This window comes from Anas acuta, chromosome 6, assembly GCF_963932015.1.
Source record: "Anas acuta chromosome 6, bAnaAcu1.1, whole genome shotgun sequence".
NCBI classification, from domain to species: Eukaryota; Metazoa; Chordata; class Aves; order Anseriformes; family Anatidae; genus Anas; species Anas acuta.
Window position 1 is genome coordinate 13,940,087 of NC_088984.1, and position 16,927 is coordinate 13,957,013.

The window sequence follows — 16,927 nt, forward strand, 5'->3', positions numbered from 1 at the left end:
AGGAAAAGTTTTTGAAGTCCCTTTTTTTTTCTTCTTCTTCTATTCCCCTCCACAGTGCCGCAGCACATTTTTCCAGCCTTCCACGCTCCTTTGCCAATTGACATGCGCCACCAGGAAGGACGATACCATTACGAACCTCACTCTATCCACGCTATCCACGGGTAAGTCTTGCACCTCTGCTCCCGAGCCTCGCTAAAACCTTGGCTGCCCGTGCTGCGCCGAATCTCTGCTGAAGCGTGGGGCACTCGGTGCCCTCCTGGCTATACAGCTCTGTTAAACCTACAGAAGTGCCGAGCAGCGCCGGGATGGGAGTCCTAGGGTTGGGGTTGGCATGTGTTTTTGTGCTCATGGAGTTTCTCACGTCACAACGTACCTGGGTCCTTTCTGGCACTGTCTTGGTGAAGCCCCAGTGCTGAGCCCGCTGTTTGCAGACCCCCCCCCCCCCGTGCCATTCCTCCCTGCCCTGCGGTTTTGGGGAAGATGGTGAAAAGCTGCCAGGCATGCCATAATTGGGTTTGCTTTCATCGGACAACAGCCTAGACAGTCTGAGTGGTGTTTACAAAATGCGGTAGAGAGGTAGGTCCTCATGCGAGTGTCCACATGTGCTCTGAAGGAGCAGGACCATGGGTTTTGATGGTGACCTCTTGAGAGCACCCTGGTCTCTTGGTGGCTGATGGCCAGCGAGGACAAGCACTGACTGGGGCCTGTGCAATCATGTTGATCTCCTAATCTGGGACATGACAGCCCAGTTGTCCCTGGAGAGCAGTGAGGACATGTTTGTAGAGATATTTGGGTTCACCTGCTATGATCTTTGAGCAGGGCAGGGAAGAAGGAGTCAGTGGAGTTGTGATCAGGAAGCTGTAGTGACCATGTTGTCGGGAGGGTTACTTCTCATCCCTGAAACATGCCTGATGAGGAACAGCCTGATGAGGTTGGTGGTCCCACAGCTGCCCCAAAATCCCTCAGCCAGTGGCTGTAACCTGAGGGGCAGTCCCAGGGCGTTCAGCGTAGGGGAGCCCACAAGAGCTGGAAACATTTTATAGGAAGAGCAAGGGAAAGTGAAATAGGGCTCATCAAGTAAAAAAATCTCATCTCTGTTGTCTCCAAAAAGGGCAGTTCTCCATGGCTTTGCAGGGCTGTTTTAAAGCCGTGTTTTTTCTGGACAGGTGTGAGCAGGGAAACAGCCCTTGGGAGGCAAGCAAAGCAGAAACCAGCAACCATGAGATCTGTGGAGTCTCACGGCTATGAGGGCTTTATTCCGATTCCAAAATGCTGCGGGAAAAAATGATAGGGCATTCCCCTGGATCCTAGCAGAAGACAAGTCGTTGTCTTTTTGGCTGGCAGTCAATTTGACTGGATGTTTAAAGGGGCAGAGCAGCTCCTTCCATACTGCGTGCAAAGGGGAATAGACAGAAAGGTTGCTGAAGTGGGAAGCCAAAACTGGGGATTTAGGGGGGCTGAATGAAACAGTTCTGATCTTGCCCGTATGTACATATAAGAATTGTAGAAGAAAAGAACACAGATTAATTTAAAACTGTAGTCGGAGACAGGTAATAAGTCAGAGCTATGGTTTATACAGCAAACACAGACTTCTGAAAGAGACGTCTTCAAAATTGTGGTTCGGAGGGAGGGTGGCAGATGTTCAGATGTTTGGCACAAGTTATTCGTGTGCCCCAGGAAGCTGGATAAAGTCAGCCCCAGCATGCTGCTACAGGGCATGGCTAGGTCTGTCCTCTCGCCAGGCTGGCACTTGGGAAAGCATGCAGCGACCACGCTCCCCTTCACTACTCCTGGTGCTGCATCTGCCCAGGGGCACCATGGCAGTGATTTCGGTAGGGCCACTGAGCAGGCTGTTCTCCAAAATGCAACCCAAAACTTGCCAGTTAGTGCCATGTACCCGGGAATCATATCCCCCTGTGATGAGAGCCAGCATTTTATCACATTGGGGTTCTCCAACTGATCAACCCTGGCCAAGCATATAGTGCTGACAGATCAGGTGTTCGGTTCATCTGTGCCAGTATTAATACTCTGCTGTCCTAGCAGTGGCCACATTTGTCCGTAAGGGGACCAAGAGTGCCCTGCTTAGGGTTTGGGTAGAGTTGTCTGTAAATACCTACTGTCCTTATTTGGGGCCCTTCGCCTTCCCAGCAGCAGCTTTCGCTAAAATGACTTCTGAAGTACCAACAGGAAAGTTTGTTTGTTGGTCTTAGAAGAGGAAACAGTTTTCTTGGAAACTGTGGGTAAGATCAGACTTGTTACTTGGACATGGTGCTGAAGTGTGAATGGGGAAGCACTCAAGTGGCGTTGCCAACCGCTTCTTGGCCGTATTTTTTTTTGTGCAAAGATTTCAGTGGTCTTTCTGAAGCTGCAGAAGGTACCACGTTTGTTGACTGCAATATCAAATGCAGCTTTTGTGAGCGTGCAAGTGTGTGCATGTGTCAGTGCCGTGTCCTGGGCCTTATTCTGCTATCAATTAAAGAGGTTTTTCTTCTGCAGCTACAGCAAAGCCTGTGTTTTAAGATCAAGGGAATACTGCTTCTGTCTAGCTCTCTTTTCCGAGCATGCAGACTATGGCATAACCACATTGGGAAAATCCTCACCAGCTGTGCAGTTAATCTTCACCATTTTTTCTCTTAATTTTATCTGCAAATGTTTAAAACTCATCTCCAGCCCTTTCCTCCTGTAGTTTTTGTTCTTCTTCTCTCTTGTCTTCCCCTTATCTCCTCCAGTCTCTGCTCCAGATATCACAGCATAGTGCTCACCACCCCTCACTGCGGGATGTCCAGCATGAAATCATCCAGAACATGGTGGTGGAGCTGGGCTAGGACATGCTTAGCAGTTGTGGCTCTTGTTGGCTTGGCTGGGTGGACTCTGTGGGCACTGTTGAGCCTCTGGAAATTTGTACTTCATCCTGGTGGTGCAGAAACCCGTTCTTCTGTTTAGAGTAAATAACTAGTTGGAAGGAGAAAAAAAAAAAAAAGAGGCATATTTTCACTCTAGAAAATTATGGTAGATGTTTGGAAGAAAATTAGCGTCGCTGAGTTTTGGCTTTATGATTAATGGGATCACTGCCTGACAGAGAGCCCCCAATTCATCAAGCCCATATTCTAGCTGTCTGCTGTCTTGCTGGTACCAAAATTAACTAATTACATGAACATTGCACAGCAAATTAAATGTAGTCTCTTTTGTTGCTAACTATGGGGTCTTATTATCCGCCTGCTGCATTATGTCAGAGGTTTGTTCCTGATTGCTTGATGTGACATGGCCGTGTGTGCCCCTGCACTGCTGTTTTCTTTGGGGCTAATGTTAGCATACATGTAAGTTGTTTTATCCTAACTGGAGGGAACTCATCTGTAGGTCCCCTGAGCAGGAATTTTGGCACCCTTTTATTGAGAATATGGTGGGAATATGGAAAACTCAAACAATAAAAGGCAAGCACCAGGATGTGCCTGAATGATTTTCTGTATTTCTGCTCCCTGTTTCATTTTTTCTGTTCGAGTCTCTTCCATGTTAAGCATGTTGAGAGCTTGAGTCTTCCTCACTGAACATTTAGTATATATGTCCAGTCGCTGGTCATGGTGGTAGTGCCTTGAAATACATTTCTAGAGATCTTTATCTGGATAAAATAGTGTTTCTCCAGTCAATAGGACATCTCACTTTTCTATACAACCTCCGGTATTTTTACTGACTTGGTGATAACTGCTTTTCCACTTTTGGAAGTGGTGTCTTTTCTGGCATTAAGAACAATTTTGCAGAATCATGGTGCTTACTTGGCTAGTTTAGCAAAATGAAATATTTCATTCAGATGATCCTTGAGCTCTGCTGTGCAAATTGACAGAAATATTGTGGATTTGAGACATCATCTTGGATTTTGATGTTTATGGTCATATGGAGGATGAAAGGAGAGGCAGGACTGTAGCACAGTGGACACCACGAAAGTGTAGAGTGGAGCAAAACTGAATGTGAGAGAAAATCTCTTCCGGGGCTGTGGAGGTCCAGCAGAATGACTGAATGAAATTGCATTGATACATGTAAATTGTATGAGGTACCAGTTCTCCAAAACAGTGTTCATTTGATGGAAATAACAGAAATAAGTTTGCAGATTCCCAACCCTTTTGTGCATCATTGCGATAGTGCATTAACTTGCACAGCCATGTTCTGTTTTTCCCCCCAGGATCTTCACCTGTTCTGTAGCACAGGGTGGCCCATGCTCCATGGATGGGGAATGATGGGTGTTACGTGTGGCTCTTGCATGCTGCTTTTCTTGATTTGTCAGAATTTCACTCTGAAACATTGGCTTTAAGGCAGAGCACAGGTCAGCGTTACCTGAGTGAAAGTCCTCAGCAGGTTCAAAGCTGAACCAAGGAGATTCACTTCATACATTAAAATAAGTCCTTTTTTAGCAGAGGGGATAGTTGATATTTTAGTGAGCTTCTTCATGAAAGCTCGCTCCACTGGAGCCCCGTCTCTGCAATAACTCCCTCCTCTGTACACCAAGGGGACTCTTCGAGGCAGCTTTGGAAGATCAAGCCCTTAACTACAGAGGGAAGCTGCTGGCAGAGACGGCAGGTGAGCACTGATACCTTCCTTCCACTCCCCACTTTTAGGTGTGCTTAGCTACTCTCGACTATTTTATTTCTAAAGCACAACAAAAATAACAAAAAAACTCCTTAGCTCAGCTTAAAAGTCCCTGCCAATGCAAGAGCCTTCGGGCTAACCCTTGTAAACAGCATGCCTAGGCTTGACTCAGCAAGAAGCTTTTTAACAGTAGCTCCTAAACTGTGGTTAAAACCCATCAGGCATTACACAGTGTAACAAACAAAAGCAGCCTTGTTTTTCTACTGACATCCCGGTGGTGTTACAGGATGCAGTTCTGACATTATTTATTAACAAAATATTGTTGTTGCTCTTCTGTCCACATATCAAAGTAATTTTAGGGGGGAAAAAAAGAACAGTCTAAGCTCCTAATCACAAAATTTCGTGGCTTTTGTGAGGACTCGTTTGTCCCGAAGACCTAAAGATAGAGAAGATTCCACCTCCATGATAATGTGTAGTTGCCCTTAATTTCCCTTGGTAGGGTTTTTATCTGGATTAATCACGGATCTTCCTGCATTTCCCTGAGATCTTAATATATTACAGATTTTCCCTGATATTCAGCCTACACCGTTTTCCTTTATCTGATCCTATTACCCCTCCTTGTTGAAGTTTGTTTTCTTGTCGCTATGTTAAAAATTGCAGAACACCTTTTCAGGATTGGCTCTAATGCTCCCAAGCACATTAGGCAGAGTGATTCACAGGCGGGCAAGGTGGCTGTTAAACTTTTCATCATAAAAAGGCTGTGGCTTAAGTGTTTACAAAATGGCCAAATTTAACCTCGAAACCACGATTTTCCATGTCGGGTATCTGTTTCAGGCTGGTTTTCTCTTTCCTTTGTTTTGTTTTTGTGAGATTCAGCCAAGGAAGGCCAAGTGGGGTTAAGGGAAAATATGTTGTTTAGCCATACAAAAAATAATAATCATCATCTTATAATGGTGCTCTGAGAAACACCAGTGTCTCCTACTTTAGGGTTGGAATTTGCTACTGTCACAGATGTGCCTTTTTCTGTACATATTGGAAAAATAAAACTAAAAAAAAAAAATACAGGGGAGAGGTGCTAGAGTTTGGTGGGAAATTTTCTGAGCATCTCATGGCACTGACCGTGCTCCAGCCCAGCCAACTGGGGGTGTCCCATCAGAGCTCTCCATTTTCTGTCAGGGCTTACACTCATCCCCTGCACCATCAGGAGTGCATAGAGCAGCTTCGGTTGTCCTTGTAGGACAGTGCTCTTGTGAGGCTCCAGCTTTGATCCCACCAGGCGGCTTGGGATGGGACCCAGGTAAAGGTTGTTCCTGCAGCACGGACACTGCTGGGCTGAGCTGCAGAATGCACGCATCAATAAAACGTGTGTGTTTTCATATTTGCTCTGCTACCAGAGGAGAAAATCTTTGGCAGGTTGTGATTGATGGTACTGTGCTGCTTTGGAGATAGAGCGAGCTCCCTCCGGAGTCAAAGCAAACAGCTGCTCAGAGAGGCCTTCTTATGTGTTTTGCAAACTTTTACGACTTTCACCAAATAGACACATCGCTCGTTTGGGAAACAGGTTTGGGGGCTCCCACATCCAATTTATTCTGTTCCCTTCTTTCCCACATGCTTCTTTTATTTATTTAAGAAAATAAGAACGTGCGAGTGCGCGATGGTTTGCAGAGGCTGGTCCCCTTCAGAAGGCTGGTTCAGACCTCTCCCTGCTCTGTAATTAGCAGGAGTGTGTTGCTTTTAGGTGGCTCTTTGGTAACCTACAGGAGGTGATTTGGGGAACTATCAATACCGCACTCACTGTAAAACTACCAGGATTAACACTTGATGGTTACTTGATCCTTCTCTAGGAGACTACAGATGAAACTGCTCTTCTGTTTTAGGAGCTGGAAAAACTACTTTAATTCCATCTGTGCTTTCGTTTTCCCTTCTCTAAAATGCCCTTACAATAATTCTCACCCCTTTATGTTTTGAGAGCTAAGAAAAGTCGGGGCTAATTAGCTGTCTGAGACTCGTTCAGCTCCCCAGAAGGGGCTTGTGGTATGTTTTCAGGTCTCAGGACTTTCCTGTACACAGCGTACCCGACTGTGCAGAAACTGAGAAGGTACACGCTTAACATTTTCTGACCTCAGTACGATGACAGGCTAATCCAAAATCGTGATCAAGGCATGAATGTTTCTGTAGGTTTTTCCAATCTGGATAAACCATTCTAGGGGAATAAATCTCCCTTTTGAACCTGGTTAACAAGTTTCACGCATTTTTCATTATAAGAGGTATTTGCACATCTACGCTGTTATGAAATTGAGAAGATAGTTTCATCGTATGTATTTAATTAAAGTTGTCAGAATACTTTCAAAAACTCAGAGCTGAAATCCAGGGGGGACCTGAAGGTGCATAGTTTTTGAGTCACTAAAGTATGCAGTCAGACGCAAGGTCCTGCAAATCAGACTTGGAAATGTTTGGGTTGGATCTTTGGTTTCTGTGTGCTGCCATCGTCACATTGGAGTGAGGGGCCTCGGTGAGCTCAGGTGGAGTCGTGCCCATTAGCACTCGGTGAAGATCTGGGCCACCAAGCTGCTGGGGCTGTGACACCACAATTTACTGAATGAAAAACTGCAGCTCTAATTTAGCCTAATCACCGCCAGAAGTGTAAAAATGGCTAGGAGGTTTTACTCTTGGGAATAAGAGCCTGATCTCTCAGGTCTTTTATGTAAACCTTTGGCATGTGTTCGTTTAATATGATGTCACTCTGTAATCCACCGCTGCTTTTAAATGTCATTCTCAGAGCTTCATGTCAGCAAGTCTTAAGTGATAATCCCTCTGCTTACATCACTTTACAGTAGATTAAAAGTGACTTCATGCTTCTACCTTATCCGCTGTTAAGCTTGTGCTTTAGGAGAAATTTATTTGAACTCTCTTCTCCCACTGCTTTCTAAAGAGTTTCTAAAGAGAGTAAGGGTCTTTCAGAACCTGTCTTAATGGTATATCCCACTTTCCTTTGCTTTCAGCATCCTCTGAAAACGGATAAATGTTCGGTGCCAGTCTCCTGCCCTTTCAAGCCCCAATGTCATGAATTTGTTTCCTACCAGTTTTCTTTCAGCTAAAAGCAGAGCGCTGCCCCTCCTGGCCTTTCCTTTTTCTTAATCCTAAATAAATCCCCCTTCTAGATGGTGTTTTCCTTCTCATCAGCTTCTTACAGTTGTGAGGACAGGGCACAGTGAAGACTTATTTGCCTCAGTACTGCTCCTGTGTAGCACCTTCTGACCAGCACAGGGGTGCGCGGGCTCCCCATTTCTGCTCCTGTAGCTCCTGGTTAAACTTCTACTCCATCCTGTAGCAAATTCTTTTTCAGCCTACAGAGCTCTCTTGGCAGTTCGCCTCCCTAGTTCACCCTCCTTCTTTTCTGCCTGAATTTCACCCTCCTGCTCCTAGCACACCTCCTCCTGTAACACTCCCCTCCAGATACTTGCTGCATGTTGTCATATCCTTCCTCCCGCAGTAATGAATTGGCCAGGCTGCAGCCTGCAATGTATGCTCAAATATCAATCTGCTCAGCCTCCTCATTTTCATTGTGTTTCTCTGAAATCCTTCCAGTGTGTGTGGAGATAAATGGACAAAACCCATCCATCCCACTGGCTTGCTAAATGAAGGTTGCAGCACATCACTTTTCAGGTGCTGGTTAATCTGGATTCCCAGCTACCAGTGGCCATGGGAAGCAAATAACACAAGGTGCTGAGAGATAAAAACAAATAGCAGGATTGCTGGCCTGTGATCCTGGAAGAAAAATGCAGGGTTTGTAATGTCCATACAGAGCGGAAATTTTAAAATCTCATCCAAAAGTTCCCCCCACGCAATAAAGTGCAGCGAAGTCAATTTACCCTGGAAGGATGAAGGACTGAGTCAACTCTGCTGGGATTAGAACATGTGGTTCGAGGGATCCTAGGTATTTCGGGTCTGATTCTCAGACCACCCAGATGGCTGGGGGGAAAGAAAAAATAATAATAATAATAAAAAAAGGACCCTATTTGGCAGAACTCTGGATACCCTGCCTGCAGCTAACGCCGTGCACTCACATCTGCACAAATCAAAGGGCAGAGCTGGGTGCTGTTACTCTGACAAATCTCAGATCTGCAGAGCACTCCTGCGGGAACACGTGCATTTAAGTGGGCTTCCTAGATCCCCGAACCTGACACTGAACCACGTATGTATGTTTTTTTTTCCGTGTGCCAGACCATTTTGAGAATTTGTGATTTTACACAATTTTCTGCCTCGGAGGCTTTTCATGTCTGTTCTTTCATGTTTCACCGTACAACTAACAGAGCTAAAGTTTAGAACATTACTCAGGGGTCAGTTTTTAAAAAGTGCCTGTGTGATTTAAGATCGTAAGTCCCACTGTACTGGGTCTGGCTAACAACATTATTTTGAAAGTGGGTGTTGTGGGTTTCAAAATAATGTTGACCTTTAGGGCCAGCTTGTCAACTGCTAGAAACACAAAGGCACAGTGAGCTTTCCAAACGCAGCACATTCCAGTTAATGTCAAACTCTCCCAAGCTCCATTGAAGCTCAGGACCCCCAAGCCAGCCCTGGTAAAGGAGTTAAGTACCTAGAAAATAAGAAAATAACTGTAAAGAACATGTTAATGTGGATGTTTGGAGTCCAGTTTTCAATACTGGGTTGTACAGCTCTTGAGTTCCTGTAGCGCTGATGGGGATGTTTTCTGCCCAGTCTTCTCTCTCTGATAAGGCCATGCATGTGGCAAAGTTTATGGAATAATGTGGTATGGAAAAACTGTACTCGAGGCTTACTGGTATCATAGGACGGACTCCACTTTAAGAGCAAATCTGCTGTGTGCCCCACACCCACTGTATTGGCATGTATGGGACTGGGTTGTGATACAGTTGATGGTGGTAGCTGATAGTGACTCAGGAGATTGTGACCTCTTAGGAATTTCTACACTGATACTGGAGGAACACCTTGTAGTGTGGCAGGAGCCAGGCAGATAGGACGTATCCTCTCCCACCCCCCAAGCAGCAGAAGGACCCACACCGTGGTCTCCCCACTGCCAAGTGCCTGCTGTTGGATTAAATGTGAGAGTTGGGTGCCCTTTCTGTAAGTATTTCTTTTGTACAGGCCTCCTCACAGCAGAGGTATGTCTTTCTGCCTCAGCTCATTTTCCCTCTCTTACACTCCTCCCTACCCATGTCGCTTATAAGAGCAGCTGGGTGCACTCAGGTGTGCATGGAAAATATGCCAGGGCTTCACGTGGAACTGAAATGCTCACATTGAGCTTTCTCTCAGTTCCAGTCTCTCTGAAAGATAAATGTGTTCCTAAATCCTGTGAGGGCCTTTGAAATCTTTTCCTTTTGATCCTGTAAAAGCATCCTGAATAAGAATTTGTCTTACTCCTCCTCTTGCTTCTTCATGGAGTCTTTCCTAGCTTGGTTGTGGAGCTACTTACGTGGCTTTTGATTTGCAAACCAGCTGCAGAACGCGTTACCTGCTGATTGAGTGCTTCATCTGAAAGCCTCTTAAGATCCCACAGAGTAACCACACATCCCAAATTACCACTGGTAGAGGAAGGACTACCAGATTGTGGTTAATACATGACAAATAGGAAAGCTTCGAGCTTACAGCTGCATTAAGGCAATGTTCTTACATGCATATCCTTGTTTGAGACTATTTGTCTGAGTTCTGAGATAAAACACTTGATTTCATATGCTATCTTTCATCCCAACTCAAGTGCAGCACGATATTTTACAGGAGAAAACTGCATTATAGATGTCAAAAAGCAGGGTGTAGAAAGATAAGGTAGTGAAAGAAGTAAAGCATTCAGTCATCAAATCAGTAAATGAAGGGAAGATCAATCTAATGGGGATTAACAAAGAAAGAGATGAGATGTTTGTAGAAGAGATTTGGAAAGAAATGATGAGCTGGTGAGGCAGAGGGACATAGAGAAAGTGATCTAGGCTACAGGACTGTTTTTACGTCTCTCCGCATTCAGGAAAACACCCAAGTATATGCATAATCAGAAATGCACGTTTATGTGTTGACTTCAGAGGAATTTAAACGTGTGTTCACATACTGTCCTGGATAGAGGCATTCTTCTGAAGATGCCATAAAATAGAAATCGTTACTAAATCCCCCCTTGTGTAGTCCTGCTGGAAAAAAAAAATAGAGATTTTTCATGTGACAACATAGATTTGGCAGCTGACTTCAGACCTGTTACAGTAATGGATTATTTGTCGGTATTCTTATGAAGAGCTTCACTTCAGTAATGTTTCTCTAGATAATTTTGGCAAAGTAGAAGTCAAGGTCTAAGAGGGACTTGAAGAGGGACTACAGCTTCATGGTTACTTCCACGTAACATTGCTGTGAGTGCAGCATTATCACTGGGATCCTGGGGCTGTTGTCAAACCTGGACTTGGAGGAACCTGGCCATGGTGGTACCATGTTCAGAAAGACTCTCAAGGAGCCATGGGTGATTTCTGTTCCCTGGAAGGAACTGAAATGAGGTCTTTGCTGCTGTTTTACCCTGGTCACAAGGCACTCAGTTTGTGATGGCATCTTGGGCTGAGTGGTGGTACAGCACGAGAGTTAGTATGCAGCAGGGGCCAGGTCAGGGTGGATTCTAATATATGTAGACCAGTGAGAAGAATATTGAAGTTGGCTCCCAGGGGAGAAATTATGTGAAACTTATTTGTAGCTTTTACCCTAGTCCTCCAGCCCAACTGTTTCTGTGTAAGAAGTAATGCCAAGAACCCATGGAAAGCAAGGTATCTGCAAAGTTTTGTCCAGCTGAATGCTTTGATATAGCCCTTACCTGTTCGTATATTATTCCCAGTAAAAGTCTCTAAACAGAGAACCGATCATGCTGAAAACACTGTTGGCAGATCCCAAACCACTTTATTCACTTGAATAAAAAAGACTTTCAAACTCCATCCAAATTTCCAGCCATTTTTGGAAAAAAATTTGTACACACACACATAACCAAACCAAATTTTGAGTTAGGTCAGGAAAGTTCAAACCTTCCCTCGGGGCAGTCAATGATGAGATGACCAGAATGGAAGAGAATAAATGGAATTGAGCCAACTTAGATATTTTGCAACCCATGTCTTTTTAAGAATCCCGTGGGACCCTTCCTGAGGACAAATATGGTGGACTTTGGGGCTCTGATGGATAGGAATGACAGCCGCTCCGTGTTCCTCACCAGAGCATCGTCACATGGCATTGCCTAGTGAGTCAGAGGGAAAGGCTCTCTCCCACCAACACCACTTCCTCTGTGTCCTGGGATTTTCTTTGCAAGTCATCTATTCAAGACTTGGCTGGGTCTTGACCTCTCTTGGCATGTGAGATCTAAACCTGGTATGACTCCAGATTCCCCTCAACCGCGTCTGGTTTGAATCCTGTCAGTGCCGAGACGAGTGTTACCGCAAGAATAAGAAACTCTTCAAAGCGTTGTTTGTTTGTTTTTTAAAGAGCTGGCTTCTGCCAAATGTGAAGAAGGTAAGAGCACGGTGAGCTGTAGCTTCTTTCCCTTCAGGTCCTGATGTGCTGATGGAACTCAGGATCCTATCAGCCTGGTTTCTCCATGTTTGATATCTGCAGAGGACGGTTTGCATTTCTGTTGAAGTATGTGACGGTTTTTGATAAGAACAGATGCTGAGCAGAGACTTGGGCTTGGTTTGCACACAGACATTGCATTGCTTCAGGTACGTCAAACTGGTGCAGTGTACTGGGTGAGTGACCTGTCCCAAGGTGACTCTGAACGGCACAAACTGAGGGACAGAAAATTCCTCGAGGTGCCTTCTGCTGAAGAGCAGATCTTGCTTCCTCCCCATAAACTTCCACTGGATTCAGTGGTTTCCTATCCCTTCATTTGGTTTTTGACTGTGTTGCCAAACTGGCCTTTATCCAGATTCTGGTTGCTGTGATTGATTTCATTGCTTTACTTTTCATAAACCCAACCCCAACCCTACCGGCTCTGTGTTCATTGGTGGCTTTTCTCCCAGGCAGGGCAATTTTGTGGTTCACACATTCACCGGCAAAGCTGCTGCAATCTGTGAACTCCCAGGGCAGTAAGGACTTGTGTGTACGTGTGTTTGTGTGTGTGCAGTCTCAGTGTGAATCTCTTCCATCCACTATCATTCACAATGGGTGAAAGCTACACTGAAAGATAATCTCCCTGCCTACAGTGCATCATGGTCTGCACTCCCCTGATTGCATTTGAGTTTCAAATGAAAGAGCCTTCAGAGTCTGGGAGCAAATCTTCTCGACACGGGGGGCTTGAAATTGAAGTGAAACTGGAGACTTATAGAAGCTCTTCTTGGAGGCTAAAAGATAGAGATTGTGCTGCCAGGGAATCTGGCATTGTTGGGAGTGTTGCAAGAACTTGTCAAATACGCCAGTAAAAATCTACGGGTACAAAAGCATGGGCTGCATTTGTTGTTCATTTTTGGCTTGTCGGACTTTCAGCCTGCTTCACTGAACAGCAGAATGAGATCTTTGAAGTGGTACTTGTGTAATTAAAATTTGATTTCCTACCCACAGGTCCTTACAGCTCGACTTGTGCTTCCTCAGTCCCTCAGATACTTCAGTTCAGAAAACGAACTGTGCTTTCTTGTACCCTTTTTATTGGCTACAAGCTCTTTTACAGCCAGCATCAATGGTTGTATTAATCCTTACAGTATTCATGAGTACCAAATGTGTACTGCGGTGCTGAGCAGGAGTAATTATTTTGCCATTACACTGTGAACAGCTTTAAAACTTGCATTATAACGTGATGCACATAAAGGGAATTGTTAATATTAGAGGTTCTTTTCTGGACAGTTGAATTTCCTTGGTTACTAATAATGCTATCGATTATTTAAATGGTAAAACATTTAAAAAACCTTCTTTACTGTCATATATTTTGCTTATTTTAGCAAATTATGCATAAAATGCAACTAAAACAAAACCCAAAATATACAAAGTGCAGGTCCTTAAGTCCTATTTTCAAAGTAAACTCAGAGCCCAAGGTATTTAGACATCCCGCTCCCATCGCCAGCCCAGTTCCACACTGAATGTGTGCAGGAGCTCACACCCCACTGAAAGCGATGTGGACCACAAAAGAGACTTAGAGGTGCTATGGGAGGACTGATGGGATTTTTCAAGAGCTGCTGCCACATGGAAAACCTCACTGCTGGAATTTCAGCATAGACTTGATTTTCAGGGTTAGTTAGTTGATCGTTGTTGTCTAAATAGGTTAAGTAATCCACTGCACCTGAGCAGTTACATTTTCTCATTCCCAGACCATGGTACAGTGGCCCAGTGTTTGGCTTTTCCACAACTGGAGAGAAATGTTAAAATTTTGTGCTGAATTATTAAAACCGTTGCAAATGTTTTTATTCAAATATGAGTACCTTTAATATCCCTTCTCTTGAATTTTAAATACAACCAATAGTTGGTGACTTGATTACCCAGCAATATCTCTCTTTAAGAAAGCCATTTTTACCTTTTATTAATAAAATCAGTGTATTTACACAGTTCCAGCCTAAGCCCATCTTGTTTAGACTGAGTGCATTGCTTAAAGGGCATATAATGTTAATAACCTTTGGCTAGCCTGAGACTTTACATCATGCTCCACAATGAGTCCCACAGTGATCTTTATCCTATGCAAAAAAAAATCTCTTTCATTCTAGCTAAAATGTAGAAAACAATACAAAATACCACAATTCTCTAGTCACTTTAAACCATCCCCAAAAGTGAGGAGTGAGGTTATAGTCAGAGTACCTATAGTATCATCCCAGACAGACTTTTGGCTGTTGTTTGGGAAGCAATGGGTATGCTGTATGAGTTGGGCATCTGCAATCAGCCATGCAAATAACACCTCTGCCTCTTCCTCAGCTCTGCATGGTTCAAGGGCTTGGCAGAGCAGGTAGAATTGGGGCTGGAGGTCTTGTCCTTCTCATCACTTAGGTACTGTAACAGGAACATAGCCTGTTGTTCAGTGAAATACAAGAGAGGAGGTCTTTGAGGTTTGTGGAATGATGAGGAACCTCCTCCTTATGCCCCAGTCCATCAGCATGGGCTATTACCAGAGCTGCTAGCAAGAGGAGGATGTCTGGGAGCATTTGCAATCTCTGATGCTGTAAAAACAAACCCTGTTTTGCAGGCAGCACCCCAAAACCCAGCTACAATTCCCACACAAGGTTAAAGGGTGGCTGTGCCTCTGCCACTGCTGCATTTAGGACAGAAGCAGCTTCAGTGACTTGGAGTCAGCCTGGGACTTTTTCCAAAGAGAGTCTTTTGGGAATCAGATGTGACATCTAAAGTTGTGGCGGGCTCATTTAAGGCTCAGCTGAAGACTGCAGATAGTGAATTTCCTTTCTTTTCCCAGCTGAGCTTAGTGCCTTGTTTTTGACAGAGTTGAAGGAAGGTTTGGGGCATCTAAAATCGATGTGGGGCACCAGGCAGGTAGAAAGACAGGTGAGAGCTGTGGCTGGGGGAAGCAAGGCACACCTTTGGAGTGTGGTGGCACGGCGATGAGCTGTGCTATGCTCAGCTGTCCACTCCTACCATCCACTGGTCCCTGCCACAACCGCAGCGGATGCGCGAGGGCGGGCTCTTCCACCTCGAAAAGCCGTGTGCGTGTGTATCATTCCCCAGCGAAGACAACGATGACTCTTTGAAATGTTTTCCTGCATTTGCATTTACAAAAGCTGGATAAGCCTTTAAAAAAAAATCTGATAAGTAGCAGGCAATTGAATTAACCACTGTTGACTGTATTGCTGTCTCTTAACAAACTCCATCTGTATGGTCTCCCTTTGTAGACACAATTTTATAACTTAATTTCCCTACCAAAACATCAGTGTTTACTTAGTAAGAAATCTGTTCTTTGTCAGCTTAAAACAGTGATTTCTTTATTACCACTCTGCGCAAGGAATGACAGCACAGAGTTGGCACTGGAGCAAGTCTGGTTGAGTCTACAGCGTTGTAATGGAAACAGGGTGAACCGAGGGTCAAGTATAATGGGATTTGTATACAGAAATGTGTCTGCATAAGGAATAGCTGCATGAGATAAGAGAATGAAAGATGAGGCCCGCAGGTCTCCCCTTGCGTGGCAGTGAGCCGCTGGCGGCAGGAGGGAGGTGTGACAGTAGGTATACAGGACCGCTGACTTCGGGAGACAGGTTTGCCTCTGCGCTGGTGTGGCAGAGGTGCCTAATTTGTGTGTGCTCTGGTGCTAGCTGGCTTTAGTGGCTGTTGGGTGGACTGGGTGGTGGAGGGTGATTGCCCTGCAAATGCCACCTATGCGATTTTTCTTGGTTTGGAGAAGCACAGGGCTTTTCCAGCTATTACAATCTGTGGCCTCCCAAAAAATTTTCCAGCAGGGTTGTCAAACACAGCATAGTGAATTTAGCCTGAATGACAGGAGGCTCACAGGGCTTTTTGTTGTCTTTCACAGCACCTATAGGAGTTCTTTGTGATTCCCAAGGGTTTTGCAGAGCTCAGTTTGAAAAGCACGAGTGTAAGTCTTCAGCAATAAATAGCAGGGGAACATCAGCACCCTATTTCTTACACAATAAATATGTTAGATTTTCTTTTGTCATTTGTGAACTGGAAAGCAGCAGCAGAGAATGACACAAATGGAGCAAAAGGATTTTTGGGTGGTACGTGGTCGATGATATAAAACACCTCATTCCTTCTTATCACAGGCTGGTTTGCGGGGGCAGCCTGGTTCCTTTGAAGTCTGTCGGAGTTGTACAGTTCTGCTAGCAGTGCAAGGGTTCTACCAGAGGACCAGGCTTTGGTTTATCACATTTCATTTCCCTTGCAGTAGAGCCATCCTCAGTGTTAACACTGCATGCTAGAACTGGTAGAGAAATGCCAGGTGTTTATCACAGTCAGTTGGAGAGAGATTCTGCTTTCTCTGAATTATTTGTGTTCATCCTTTCCATATGGAAAATTAACCGCTGAACATTGTCCAGATTTTTAAAACATCCATGTTTCATTCTGCTTTACTTTCTTTCTAATGATTAAAAAAAAAAAAAAAAAAAAAATTGAAAAAAAAAGTGATAGGTTAAAAAGAAGAAAGAGTAAGTATATTGTTAATTCTTGCTTTACACAGAAAGCTCCAGACATTTCTGAAAGAAAAGCTCGTTAGGAATAAAAAGGCTTTTCTCCCTGCAGTCATGTTATCAGTGAAAAACTTTTACCTAGTTCTGCTCTTCAGCATGTAATTGCTTGCTGTTCAGCATCCTTGTAGCAAAGGAAAGGATGGTTAGATCAGCCAGCCCGCTGGATCAGATCTTACATTACATCTTGAGCTCTTCGAGTGCCATTAGCATTTCCTTTTAGAAGTGAAGAAATATTGACA

General features: G+C 44.4%; 1 protein-coding gene across 9 annotated transcripts in view; it reads left to right on the forward strand.

Moving 5' to 3' along the window:
• The window catches only part of GLI2 (GLI family zinc finger 2), a 203,995-nt gene that overhangs the window by 136,674 nt on the left and 50,394 nt on the right, over positions 1-16,927 (forward strand). For 7 of the 9 annotated variants that reach the window (XM_068687462.1, XM_068687463.1, XM_068687460.1 and 4 more), the window contains one exon: positions 56-161. The exons of the other annotated variants lie outside the window; for them this stretch is intronic. In XM_068687462.1, coding sequence (XP_068543563.1) covers positions 56-161 — 106 coding nt within the window. The remainder of the gene's footprint in view (positions 1-55; positions 162-16,927) is intronic. 9 annotated transcript variants of the gene reach the window in all.